Genomic DNA, 14,158 nt, shown 5'->3' with positions numbered 1-14,158 from the left:
ATTTGTTAATATAAAATAAAATTTGAATTCCTAACAATGAAGAAATATCTCATTATACTTTTAATTGTCATATTATTAACATTGATGCTAATTTTATTTTTTTTATTTTTTTTACTATCAAAATTTCACTTAATTTTAAATACCTGTATGTACTATATAAACTCGCTGGTTGGTCAACATAGGATGACCGATTGGTCATGAGAATGACCTAACAGTCAATACAAACCAACATTACCAATAGCATGGAATAATTAAAGATAAAGCATGTTTAATAGTCGTTGAGTTATAATTAGGCCGATAATAATTATAAGTCTACCTCAAAATTTATAAATATAAATTTGATGAATAATAGTAGATAATTGCATTGAATTTACGTTTAATATTTTAACTACGTAAGCTTGAAATGATTTTAACATTGTATCTTTTTTAAGTAATTTTCGACTCGGACTCAACAAGATATATATATATATATATATATATATATATATATATATATATATATATATATATATATATATGAATGCAGGAGGAAGTGTGTTTTGGAGTTGTAGAATCGACCGAGAAGAGTGTGAGATCATATTATTGGTGTTTGTCTTACACTTTGTTTATTCAACTTTAAGTCCATGGCTGGAAAGCAAGAGTAAATGAACACGTAACACATAATCTTTGATGTTTCTTTTAGAGGCATTAGCAGCATGTTGTTCAGTAAGAAATTATTTTAAAAAAATCCAACTTCTCTTATTGCTTCCTGCGTGAGAGGACAATTCCCATATTGATGTATCCATGTAGAAAGTTTGTTTCCCTTTTCCTTCTCAAATACATATTGGATGGCCTCAACTCAAAAATTTGACTAATAAGACTGATTTAAGTTTGAAATCAATTTGATAAAGAACTCAAATAAGATAATCTTGAATTTTATCAATGGTAATGATATGCATTTTCCATGTCTTAAAAGTTAAAATAAAGAACAAAATCATAATAAAACAAATAGAAGAAATTTATACTGCATAACATGTATCCGAAGACCAAATGTATTAACAAAAATAAAACAAACAAACGATGATGGTTTTATTTGAGAAAAGATGATAGGTTCGGGAAAGTATAAGCTAAGAACAAAGTTTCAACGCAACCAACATAAATTAATAAGAAACGGAAGAATAATATGAGATAGCCAAGTTTGTGCTCAAAGAGCCTGATAATGTTCCTGAAGTTGATGCTTAAGATCCTCCGAATGCAGAATCAAAGTTTCTCTGAAAAGGAAATGTCATTCAAAAGATAAACAATAAAAACACATTCAAGTGATCAAATTCATATGTCATCTCTCGTAGAACAATTAATATGCGGATAAAACAAAATACAAGAGATCTTCTTGTAACCTGGAGAAGCTTTTTGAATGTCTTCAACACCAACATCTTCAAGTTCTATATTCACAACTGAAAACGGTACAGATATTTGAGTTTCACCATGTTCCTACATAGATTCAATCAATCCGTCATAACATCAGCTTCAATCTCTTTATATTTTATGAATAGAAAACAAACAACACTAGTTTTTAGCATGGGAAGTTATATATATAATATTTCACTACATTCAAAAGTAACTGATAAGTGAAGTAATGAACTAACTGATTCTGAATCAGTTGACAACGCTATCGTCTTCTCATATGGTGATGCAGTTCCGTCTTCACAAGTTTTCTTTGTTTCCTGCATAAAATAAACGAGTTATTAAATTGAGTATTTGATTGAATGTGATTTGCAGTAAGATATGTTAACGGAAATAGATTGATTGTGTTGACCTGCGATGAAGTGAAGTTATTTCCTGATAATACCTCAGCTTTAACATCAATTGAAAAGTCTTCTTTTGCTTTTGTCATTTCATTCTGACTCCTAATCTCTGTGGTTTTAGAGTCTTCGTCAAGATCATCTGCTATCTCTGTTAATATATTCTTTATAGGTTGATCTGTCGCTTCTGATCATATAATAAATATTAAACACCTCTCACAACGTAATTCACAAGATTAAAAGTGTGTGCTTTTAACTATAAATAATATTTTTAAAAGTGTAAGAGTATTTGTTTATAAATGATATTTTAATAATTCCTACGAGCTAGCTTCAATTGCTTATTTTCTTTCGTTAATTTTTTTCTTCTTTACTTTGTATTTTTTTCTCTCTGTTACCATAAATGAAACAAAACATCTATGCTAGAGAATAGTTTTACTTTATCGCATTATGAATGTCTTAAATAATCTGTTTCCAGAAAATAAATAAATTAGAATGCAAAAGAAAAAATATGCGTCTGAAGAAAATATAAATAAATAAATACAAAATAACTTTAAATAAAAATTAATGATTTAAAAATAATATTAATTACATAAATATAATATGTTTCGAAAATTAGGGCGGTCAAAATTGCACACAGTTCAATTTGACTGACTATGAGTTGACCAATTGGTTAAAAAAATTATATACAATAATAATAGTAAGAGTTGTAAATGATAATTTAAATATCATATCAATATGCATACTAAATCCAAACACTAAATGATAGTTCTAAGTAGTATTTAAATAACATTTGTGTAATTTTAAAAGTGGATCCAACGTATTTATTTTAAAACTCAATTTCAATTTAAAAATTATAATCCAAAACCGAAAACATGTGTTAGGTTATTGTTTTACTACGATGTGGTAGTTTTAAAACTTTTTATCACAGCTTGGTGAGTACCCAAGACATGTTGAGTAAAGAAAATAAGTAGAAAAAAGAGAGTCAGAACCTGTAGAATTAGTATTTTGAGAATTGGTAAACACTGAGTTAGATGTTCCCTGAAAATCTCCATCATTAACATCTTTAGATATAGGAGGCTCCGTGTTAAGATTTGGAGAAGGTATGGCCATTTCTTCTTCATCATTTTCCTGCATATAGATTTATTGAAACCTTAATCTTTTAGGTTATTAGTGTCTATAAATTCAATTTAGTAATAATTCATTAATAGTATATGATGTTAGAGGAATATGAAGAGTAAATAAAGTATTAAAATCTCAGTAACTATTTGAGTATTTTTTATTAATTTTTATTAAATATTTTAATTTAATTTATTCCCAAAATTCTTATATTTTTATTTTTTGTTTAAATGAGTGACATAACTATTATTTTATGTCATTATTTTGCTCATTTGTTTTTCGTTGTTAATATAAACAATATACGCGACGTGTATATTATACCTTAATTGAAAAATAGCACTGGTATTAATGACTTTTATTTATTATTAGTTGAGTGAGCAGAAATAGTATCATTCACGTTATCTATAAACTCTCGTTATTTGATCTGTTTATTTTTCAAATGCAAGATATCACTCAAATGTAAATAAGTTGTGTGAAAACCTAGAGTGGTGGTGATTTTTACAAGAAGAGAATAGTATAATATTTTAATTATAAAAGGTTTAAGTCATATAAATATTTTTAATAGTTGAATTTCATTTTATATAAAATTGTCGTTTCTCTAAACCTTTTCTTTAAGTTTTCTCTCTATTATTTCTCTTTAATTCTAATCTCAATCTTTATTAGAGATCACAGGATCGATCATAGCAATGAACTCTACATAACTATTAGATCAAGGAGTATATAACAAAGTAAGTTTTCATTTTTTTCCTCTTTTAATCATTTTAGCCCTTGTGGTGCATGTGCTCCTAGGGTGATGCATGTGATTGGAGATTGTTCTTGGTGAATCTCTGTTGCTCTTCTTATCATGATGTTATGTTTAAAATTTTAATCGGGGTTTTCATAAGTTCTTGTGTAGAATATAGCTTTAAAGAGAGTAACAATGTGAGAAGGGATGTTTCTGTTCTCAAGTTATGGAAGTTAATTTTAGTTATTTCATATGTGAAATTCATTCTCTTTTGTTTTGATTTTGAGCCTAGAATTATGATTTTCTTTTGGTCTGTGTTGATTGAATTGTTAGATAAGTTTGTGGTATGTTGAAGCTACGAAAAATCTAGTTTTGTGATATGTGGTATAATGAATATGTTAAATCTTAGTGTTGTGGTATGCTTGTGATGATAGATTATGGAATTGATCTTTTGGCTAAGAATGGGGTTTTAAATCTATAATTGGAACATAGTTGATTGGTTTAAAGTATGATATGTTGTATAAAAACTGACAAAATCACGAACAGTATTTTTTGAGGCGTATAGTTTCATTGTCCTTAATGACTTATCCACACTGTATTGTGCAAGTCTTCTATGATATATCAGAAACTTTCCAAAACATTTCTTAGAATTTCAGAACTAGCAAGAAACTCTACAAGAGAGTAAAAAAATAAACTCAGGATATAAAGAGGATAAGAAAAGAAAGAAAGAAAAACTAAGAAGATAACTTGAGGAATAAAGTTTCCTCTAGAGAGGAGAAAAGAAAGCTTGATTTGGTGGATTTTTATGAATGCAAGGTCTATTTATAGAGCAGAAACTTGGTCATTCTTTTGCAATAAAATATAATTAACATTTTACAACATGATATAAACTTTGGTATGGATGGTACTATCCCAAATTGTAGGACTTTTATTGTCTTTATTATGCAAACTCAATGTACGAGGTTATACATTGTTAAGAAAGTTCTAAATTTGAGTTTGACAAAGGGGCAGGGAAGGGTTTCTTACTGGGCAAAACTGTTGGAAATCCAAGTGAGTCTAAGTCTCACATTGGATATTGGATAGAAATGATAAAGTAAAGCACTATATAAAAATGAAAGACTCATTAACCCATTACCTTAAGGTTTTGGTTAGAGAGTAATGTCAATCCTTTATATAGTTGGGCTCATATCTCATTGCGCGAGTTGGGTTTTCTAGCTTTGAGTCATCTTAGGAAATTTTGGATTCTTACTTCATTAATCGTTGAATCAAACTAAAATTTTGACAGGTGGTCCTAGACATATGAATATTTAGTTTGACAATTGATATCTTGGATTAGAGGTTTGTGGTTACAATAATGTTTTTCATCATTTCGATATACTTATTATGCAAATGAAATGGAAAATAAATTATGCATTGTAAATGTTTAGATTGTATTAAATTATATGTGGTAAGATTGGTTGAAAGTGGGAAACATATGTATGACATTGTGTGTTATATTTGTTGGGTTATTGGGTTCCCTTCCTATGTAGAGAATATGCCCAAATAATGTGGACCTTTATGTTTCACTAGGTTAAATAAAGATGGGTCAAATTAGTAGAAGGTTATAGTATAAAAAACAATATCAGTGTTCTTATGACAGGAACCTTATATGTGATATGGTGTAATCTATTGACAGTGCCCTTACAATGAAATAAGGGCCACTACAAGTGCACAATTTCCATTGAATCTAACATCATTGCATGATATCTAAATAATTAAGTCTAGAAGAGTGTTTTGATGTGTGGTATATAGTTTTACATCTATTTGAAATGTATTGAGGTATGATATGATATGATTATATGATATGATTATTGAGGTATGATGTTTATTTTATAAATTAATTTATTCTCTTTTTTTTCAATAATGATCATCTTAACGATAAGAAAATGAAAATGCACTTCTAGAAACACCTTTAGATAATGAGAATCCAACTCTCCGATTATATAGAAAATAGTAATTTTTGTAATGTATAGTTTTGTGATAGAACAGAACATAGTAGTTTGAGATGTATATATTGTGAGAAATGAAGTCCCACATTGGTGGGAACTTGTAAAGGGGTATGGCTTGGTGGCTATAAAAGAAACCCCTTGCCCCTTTGTTATACATCCCATTCTCTCCTTTGTTCTCTCCTTTCTTGTATTCTCATAATTTTGAGAAGTTCTTTAGTGAAAGAGAGAGGTGCTGTAAATTTCTTCCACAAGTATAAAATTTCTTTTTTTGTCTATTATCAGTATTTTCTCTTCTCTATTTTAGTTGTGTGTGCTTGTGCTGTATGACTGATACCCAACAGTGGTATCAGAGCCGATGGTTGGTGTTGGTGACCAAGGCTCGGACGAGGGTAATGATCCCTATATCGAAAGTCTTCTTGGCAAAGGGTTCTAGAAAAGCGAGACCCGTTAAGATGAACGGCGGTGTAGAGGAGAAATGAGAAAGTAGAGTGAAAGTGCTGTCTGGGAAAGTTCTGGCTAGGAAAGACTTGGTACTTAAGAGTGTCCGTTTGTGACCCACCTCTCTTTCCTGGGAACTTCATGGTTCTTTACTTCACGGTCTACCTGTGTTGTTCCAGTAGACAATACTATTCATAGTGAGAAGAAGTGCATAAGCCGGTTCTTAAAAACCATGACAACAAAATACGAGATAGAGAGGTTCAATGACAACAATTTTGCGTTGTGGAAATTGAAGATGAAGGCAATTTTGAGAAAGGACAATTGCATAGCTGCAATTGAAGGAAAACCCGCAGAAATGACGGAGCAGAAGTGGAAAGAAATTGACAACAATGCCATCGCGAATTTGCACCTATCAATGGCAGATTCAATGTTATCCAGTGTGGCGGAAAAAGAAACAACAAGGGAGATTTGGGATGCCCTCATAAAATTATATGAGGTGAAGTCTCTCCACACAAGAATATTCTTGAAGAGGAAACTCTACACTCTCCGGATGAGTGAGTCCACAATGGTGACGGACCACATCAACCATCTGAACACTTTGTTTGCCCAACTATCAGCGGTTGATTTCAACATAGTTGAAAATGAACGCACGAAGCTTCTACTGCAGAGTTTACCCGACTCGTATGATCAACTCATCATGAATATTACGAATAATAATATTGAAGGTTGTTTACACTTTGAGGATGTTGCCAGAGCAATTCTTGAAGGAGAATCCAGGCGAAGGAACAAAGAAGACATTCTGGAAAGTTCAAAGCAAACACAAGCTTTGGTGATGATGAAAGGAAAATCAATGAAATATGGGTTTAATGGGAGTGAGTTCCATGATATTTCTCAAAGTAAGAAGCATCTCAAATGCTACAATTGTGGTAAGAGGGGGCATGTCAAGAAAGAATGTTGGCACGAGAGGAGTGGAATAAAGAACTCTGAGGCATCAACCTCACAAGGTTGTATGGCAAATACCTCAGAGGATGAAGATATTCTGTGAGAAAGAAGGGAGATCTGGTAAGTCATAAAAGCTCAGAAGATCATGGCATATGCTTATGGGAGATACGTTGCAAAAGGCTAATGCAATGGTTACATCGACAAGTCAAGAAGAAGCGGTGTTGACGTGACATCGTACTTGGACAAATGTCAAAGTGAAGTTTGCAAGGCAGAACGTAATTTGTACCCAGGCTTAAACATAGATCAGGGTTTACTAGTTTGACTACTAGAAAAGAAAACACAAGAAGACTTAGTTCATTCTGTTGTAAGGGAATCACCGGAGTTATTCCTAGGAGAAGCAAAGTTTATTCCAGGATTTTAAGTGTATTACATCAAGAGGAAGTCAAATGTGTTGTTACCAGTTCAAGAAAACCAAAGCACGAGCTTGAAACTGGGGAAAGAATTAAGTGCTTGGGCTATGCTAACAATGTGAAGGGGTATTGCCTGTGAGTTCCACCACTCACAAGGTTATTGTTAAGCAGGAATAAAATGATGCTCCAACTAGAAGGCTTTGAAGAACAAGAAAACTTGGTTTGCAGGTTGAACAAATCTCTATACGGTTTAAAGCAGGCGCTAAGGTGTTAGTATAAGAGATTTGATTCCTTTATCATTAGCCTCGGATATAAGTGAAGGCACAATTGGCTAGGGAATTTGATATTAAAGGACTTGGAACCGGTAAACAATATTTTAGGGATGCAAATTCACCGAGACAGAAAAAGATAGGAAGATTTGGCTTTCTCAGAAGTAAAACTTACTGAAAGTCTTGCGGCGCTTCAACATGCAAGAGTGGAAGCCAGTTTTACCCCATCTCCTATCAATTATCCTCAAGTATGAGTCCTAGCAGTGAAGCGGAGAGGATGAAGAAGTCTCGAGTACCGTATGCATCGGTGGTGGACAACCTTATAATTGCTATGATGCGTACAAGACCAGACATTGCACAAGTAGTGGGAGTGGTTAGTAGGTTCGTGGCAGGTTTAGGTGGAGAGCATTGAAATATTGATCAGGTGTTGCATTGTGTTTCGGAGAATCAGAATTAGGTGTCAAAGGTTAAAGGTTATTGGCATATTTACGTTAATTCGATTCTACTGAAGTTTATCAGAAGAACAAGCAACACGAAGGCAAAGATGGTGTGAAGATTTCATTAGTTTCATCAAAATCTTCAAGTGGGAGATTGTGAGAAATGAAGTCCCACATTGGTGGGAACTTGTAAAGGGGTATGGCTTGGTGGCTATAAAAGAAACCCCTTGCCCCCTTTGTTATACATCTCATTCTCTCCTTTGTTCTCTCATTTCTTGTATTCTCATAATTTTGAGAAGTTCTTTAGTGAAAGAGAGAGGTGCTGTAAATTTCTTCCACTAGTATAAAATTTCCTTTTTTGTCTATTATCAGTATTTTGTCTTCTCTATTTTAGTTGTGTGTGCTTGTGCTGTATGACTGATACCCAACATATATGTTATGTTAATACAATTATACTTTATAGGATAACAATAGTAATATACTATTATACTATTAGTTATGAAAATGTTTTATTTTATTAGCCATAAAAATGAGATGTTACGAGTATTTTTTTTTAAGTTGTTAAAAATACTGCTTTTGTTTCCTATTATGATTTACCCATTATGTGCGTAGCGTAATGGTATTTACACTATTGGAATAAAATTTATGCGAGAAGTATCATTTTCTTAGTGTGTCATGTTGTTGGTTTATCAGATACGATTTTGTATGTTAATTGCTCATTGAACTAAAACAAGAAACTTACTGGTGAATGTGTTTTATCTAGAGGAAAATCTGTTGGTGATATTGGCATTGATGAAGCTTTTCCAACAACAATTTGTTGTTCTTCCTCTACTCTTTCTTTTCTTTCTTTCACTACATCCTCACGTTGTTTGTTGTCTTCATCAATCTTGGCAAGAGTAGATTGGTTTGCATTGTTCTGTGATGAAGTTAACTCACTCCCTCTGCATGATGCTGCTTCAACTTCAGTCCCAATTCCAGAGTCTTCTCTCCTTGGATTCTCATTGCCAATCTCTTCGGGTTTAAGATTACCAAGAGCTCCACTTATTTGCTCATCGAGATTCTGATTTTTGAAATATTCTACAGAAAAGATAGTAACACCCTATTCAAAAAGTACTAACAAGAATAAAATAAAATGTGTGCGCTTAAGAATCATAATTTTAAAGTTAAATTCTAAACATATATATATATATATATATATGTTATCTTTTAAATAAAAAATAGTTTAAATTCTTGCATTAATTAGTTATATTTCTACAATATTTAGATCGTTTGTAGTTAATGACTATACTAACAACATTTTAGACCTTTTACATATTTTTTTAAATAATTATAATAATGATTTTTTATTATTCCAAGCTTGTGATATCTTTAGTAAAACTAATGAAAAACCAATGCATAATGTGTTAAAAAATCGCATATAGTACCTGTCAAAGAATATGAAAAATGTTTGAGATCTTGAGGGAATGAAGAGATGTACGGTTTTGGACAATTCCTCACCAAACAATGTTTTACGCTAAGAAATTCAATCTTCTGGCGAAGGCTTGGAAGTTCAACAAAGCCTGCAGTTTTCAGATTTGGAATCTCAACCTTTTCATCACTGTTTCCCTCGAATACTTCCTCTAGCATACTTGCTTCCATGATTAACAGAGCTTCTAACATGGGTACCATTTTGGAAGTTGAAACGGGAAAGATGCATTTCAATTTGTTGCATTCTCTTATGATAAGTGCTTTCAGCCTTGGGAAAAATGGCTTTCTCTGATTCTTTGCATCCTCATCAATTATCTGTTTTAATTCATTGCATCTATAGATGTTAAGTGCCCCTAAATATGGTAAGCATTCCAGCATAGAAGCACAAAATAGTACTTCAACTTTTTCACAACTCTCAATACGTAACACAGTAACGTTTTGTAGAGTGAAAAGAATCTTGGATGTATCATTCAAATTTACCAGTTCCACAATCATTTCTTGTGCAATCACATCATTTGCATTGGGCTCATTTACCTGCAAGTACAAGTGTTCACCATAGTCAGAAAATGCCTCATGCTCCCACCCAAACTATACAATAAATCTATCTTCTCTTAACACATTCCTCCAATAACAAGATTCAGAAGTCAACTTAATTACTAATAAACATGCGAAAAAAATATAATGGCCTCATCCTTTTCGATCGTATATATATGCATCTTCAAAAATTGAATTATTATCTTATTAGTTTTTTAATGATGCTTCAGACAAGAGAAAAGAGAAAACACATGTGGCATTTTACGAATGAATATTTTATATTTTTGGTAAAATACTACGTAATTATACAATATCGTGCTTTAAATTTATCTCATTTTCAAACAACTGACGTCATTGTTAAATAATTTTATTCTGAAAGAATAAAGAATTTAGTTTTATTACATGTTAACTGTTTACATGAATAATAAAAATTGTGTTTGACACATGTAACAATGTATTACGAATAACTTACCTGCGTTAATTAAATAACTAAATGTTTAATTCCTCCACAGAATGTTTTATAAATAAAATATTCAATTTTTCAAATTTCAGCCATTAGCTATCTATTGTTGCGTATCAAAAGTTTAATAATATCATGTTTAGGAAATTTATTTCTAAAAGAGTGTTTTCAATTTTAAACACAAATAAAATATTAACATAATGTTAACCTAATTGAGATGAGATGAGATTGTTATATGATTAGTCATAATTATATAAAAATGTTAAACCTTTATGTTCAGATAAAATATAAGCATAAAAAATACAAAACATGTAAGATAAAGAGGAGTTAGAAGGTTACCATTGAGAGAGAAGAGTCTTGCAATTGATCCTTGGAATCGAAAGGAATTTTGGTAGTTCTCCATTTGTTTTTATATTTATGGATCCAATGTAACACCTTATATTTTATGAACTTTGATTCGATTTGTCCTTTGCTCTCATCTTTGGAAGTTGACTTCTTCACTAATGAACACAAGGACTCATCACATTTTTGAAAAATGTCCACAAAATTAGGCAAGTTCCATAGATAAACATCTTTTATTATGACGTCTTTTAATTCTTGATGTAAATCTTCCTCTTCATGCTCATGTTGGTATCGGCCAAATAAGTATTTTAGCCCATCACAGTCGCCTATTCTAGTATCTTCAAGTTTTGGAATTTTTTGAGTCACCGGAAGTACAAATTGTAACAGGTGACACTCGGAGACATGAAGAGTGGTTAAATTTGGAAATATTGAAATAGTACTTTTGTTATTATTATGAGTATCAACTATTTCTTCTCCAGAATCTTTCCATTTGTTTTCATCTCTTATTATACTTTTCAATTGTTCACAACTACCTATCCGCAATGTCTCCAACGACGATAGGCTTTGTGTCGTCGACAACTCAAAAAGAGATGTCAACATTGGACAATGCAAGATACACAAGCATCTAAGTTTGCAGAGGGAGATCTTGCATATTTCTTTCAAATTTTTCATTCTTTCAAGTCTAAGCATCACCAAGTTGGATAAGGCACTTTGCACAAGAGAATCATTATTGTCAATTAGGCATGTGAGTTGTGAATTATCTGCCAATTCAATCTCCATTAGATTACTCGTAGATTCATCTTCAGGAAAAATAATATCAGGTATGAGATTTTTCCATACTCCTAGAGGTCCACTTAATCTAAGAATTTCTGCTTTTTGAACTAGATTCTTCAATGTCTTCTGAGAAAAAATTTTCATAGCGTTATCCACATGCAGGGAATTCCTTAAAAACCATTCAGGGTAAACATATTCCCCGAAGCTATGTTCCACTATACAAAACCTTTGATAGTTAGGAAGCTGTAGATGGCAATCTTTAAAAATTTTATTGGTTAATAAATGCAACTCTTCCAATGAAGAACAACTTCTAATCACTTCAAATACATTGCTCCTTTCAAAATGACAATAATGCAACTTCAATAATTTAAGATTCACCAGTTTTCCAATCTCCCTAGGCAATTCATCCATCCTACATCTAACCAACTCGAGAGTCTCAAGGGCCTGTAGGTTTCCAATAATCGAGATGTCACCTAATTTGAATTTTTTGAGGTATAAAGATTTGATATTGGTCAACCTTTGAATTGACTGAGGCAATGATAACCTTGGTCTATGTTCAGGTACAAATCTATTTGATAAAATCAAAACTTGAAGCCCTGGTATGTTTTCAAAGAATGAATTTGGGACCTCCACATGATGATGTGTCTTCATGTAGACAATAAGAATAACAAGTTTAGATCCATCAAACTTCGAGGAAAATAAATTTTTGATTTTTCCTTCACATAATAAATATTTAATATCCTTCCCTTTTTCAACCTTTGTCATTTCATTCTTCTTAGATGTATTCACTGCCACATTCTCCTCGTTAGCTATCCACAAAGCCATTTCACGAACCAAGTCATGCATTTTTACTCTTCCAGATTTACAATTCAAAAGTAAACATGAATCTATGAGTTTATATTTTGCTACAATAACTTTGTTACGACATTCGTCGTAACTGTCATCGTCATCAATTTTGTCAATGAGAGTTGCTCCTTTAGCAAGTCTGACTAAAAGTTCTTCAGATATTTCTTCATCTTCTCGAAACAAAGAACATAAAAGGAACAATTTCTTAGCTGTTTCATCCTTCATATTGTCATAACTATACTTTAGACATGTATAAACTTTTTTCCGACTTTCATCTTCATTATCATGTACGTGCATGGACTTTTGTAAGGATTTTAAGGCTACATCCCATTCTTCCAGAGGTCGTGGACCCTTTAAACTACGAGCAATAAAAGCAATTGCAATTGGCAATCCTTTACACTCTTTCGAAATTTTGCGACCTCTATCAAGAATACTTTTAGAGGAATTATCACTTAAACCAGCATACTTTTGGAACAATATCCATCCCTCTTTCTCAGGTAAGATATGAAGTTCAATTGTCTTGTCACAGTCCATTTGTTGGCATATCTTCATATTGCGGGTTGTTACAAGAATTCTACAATTGTTATGGTTGCCCTTAAATGGAATACCTATTTCTTCAAAATTGATATCTCCCCACACATCATCTAGAATCAGAAGAATTTTTTCACCATTGGTTAATCTATCCTTCAACTTTTTAGGCCTCTCTGATTCGGTACAATCCTTCAATGACAGTCCTAATGGTCCTGCAATATCATCTTGAATCTTTTTTATATCAGGGGTATTAGATATTGTAGTATCAATTACTTGATTAAAACATTTTGACTTCTTAAGCTCCTTACCCACCTCTATTGCTAATGTTGTTTTTCCTGTGCCCCCCATCCCTTGCAATCCAATCATATAGTTGTTGTCATCTTTCAAGGCATTAAAAAGTTCTTCAAATTTCAACTTTCTACTTTCCAATGAAATGTAGTTTTGAGAAGAGTGATATTCAATGTCAAGAACATCACGAGTGATTCCAACATTTTCAAAGTTGCATTCAACAAGTCTTCTAATCTCCTTTGTCTTACTTTCCAATTCCTTCCCCCTACTATATTGCCATTTGTAGTTAGGACACCATCCAAAGAAACATGTCACTTTCTTTTTGGTGTTTTCTTCAATAAGTTCTTTAGTTTGCTTTTGCCAAAGTGTGAAGTCTTCTCGTATATTATCACCTCTTCTAGTTGCCACTCTAGCAGACTCTTCCCATGTTTTCTTTTTTGCTTTCAAATTTTCCCTTTGCTTTTCAAAGTTATCAGTAATGCATGTGAAGCAACAAATATAACGTGATCGTTCTACTGTTGCATTAATCAATTTCTCCAGATTTGACTTTGCCAAATCAGATACAATGCTCACCATCTAAATCAAATTAATTACAAGAAATTTAATTTATAATAAAATCATATTTTTTCAATAAATTAAAGAAAAACTATAATACATTTTCATTATCGACAAAAGTGAAATATTTATAACCCTAACAAATATAATGTATAAATCCATTTAATGGATACATGTAATGCTATTAGTTAATTCATATTAGTACCACTGTATGAATCTAGCATACTTTCTTCATTGATTCCTTAAGTACCAATTG

At 31.9% G+C, this 14,158-nt stretch overlaps 1 protein-coding gene across 2 annotated transcripts; it reads right to left on the bottom strand.

The window, feature by feature from the left end:
- Nucleotides 1-979: 979 nt before the first annotated feature.
- On the bottom strand, nucleotides 980-13,958 carry LOC148191700 (uncharacterized). 2 transcript variants are annotated; one of them, XM_088099948.1, is made up of 8 exons: nucleotides 10,906-13,958; nucleotides 9,530-10,106; nucleotides 8,848-9,182; nucleotides 2,771-2,909; nucleotides 1,796-1,968; nucleotides 1,626-1,703; nucleotides 1,377-1,470; nucleotides 980-1,250 (listed from the first exon to the last, which is right to left on the bottom strand). In XM_088099948.1, the coding sequence occupies exons 1-8, from the start codon at nucleotides 13,921-13,923 to the stop codon at nucleotides 1,240-1,242; spliced, it is 4,425 nt and encodes a 1,474-aa protein (XP_087956074.1). In that variant the 5' UTR covers nucleotides 13,924-13,958; the 3' UTR covers nucleotides 980-1,239. The 2 variants fall into 2 exon arrangements, with proteins under 2 accessions (XP_087956074.1, XP_087956073.1); XM_088099947.1 differs by having other exon boundaries at nucleotides 980-1,470.
- Nucleotides 13,959-14,158: the final 200 nt, after the last annotated feature.

Source organism: Vigna umbellata, chromosome 10 (genome assembly GCF_029865625.1).
Source record: "Vigna umbellata cultivar VRB3 chromosome 10, Vumbellata_1.0, whole genome shotgun sequence".
NCBI lineage: Eukaryota > Viridiplantae > Streptophyta > Magnoliopsida > Fabales > Fabaceae > Vigna > Vigna umbellata.
This window is presented reverse-complemented; position numbering and strand designations above follow the sequence as displayed.

What these genes read in the sequence shown, in the direction of transcription:
- LOC148191700 (XM_088099947.1), bottom strand. Translation starts at nt 13,923, where the DNA reads ATGGTGAGCATTGTATCTGATTTGGCAAAGTCAAATCTGGAGAAATTG. An exon ending in TAGATAAAACACATTCACCA is followed by an intron (nt 2,910 to 8,847) that starts GTAAGTTTCTTG and finishes ATCTATATGCAG; the next exon opens with GAAAATGATGAAGAAGAAAT. An exon ending in TCAAAATACTAATTCTACAG is followed by an intron (nt 1,969 to 2,770) that starts GTTCTGACTCTC and finishes TTATATGATCAG; the next exon opens with AAGCGACAGATCAACCTATA.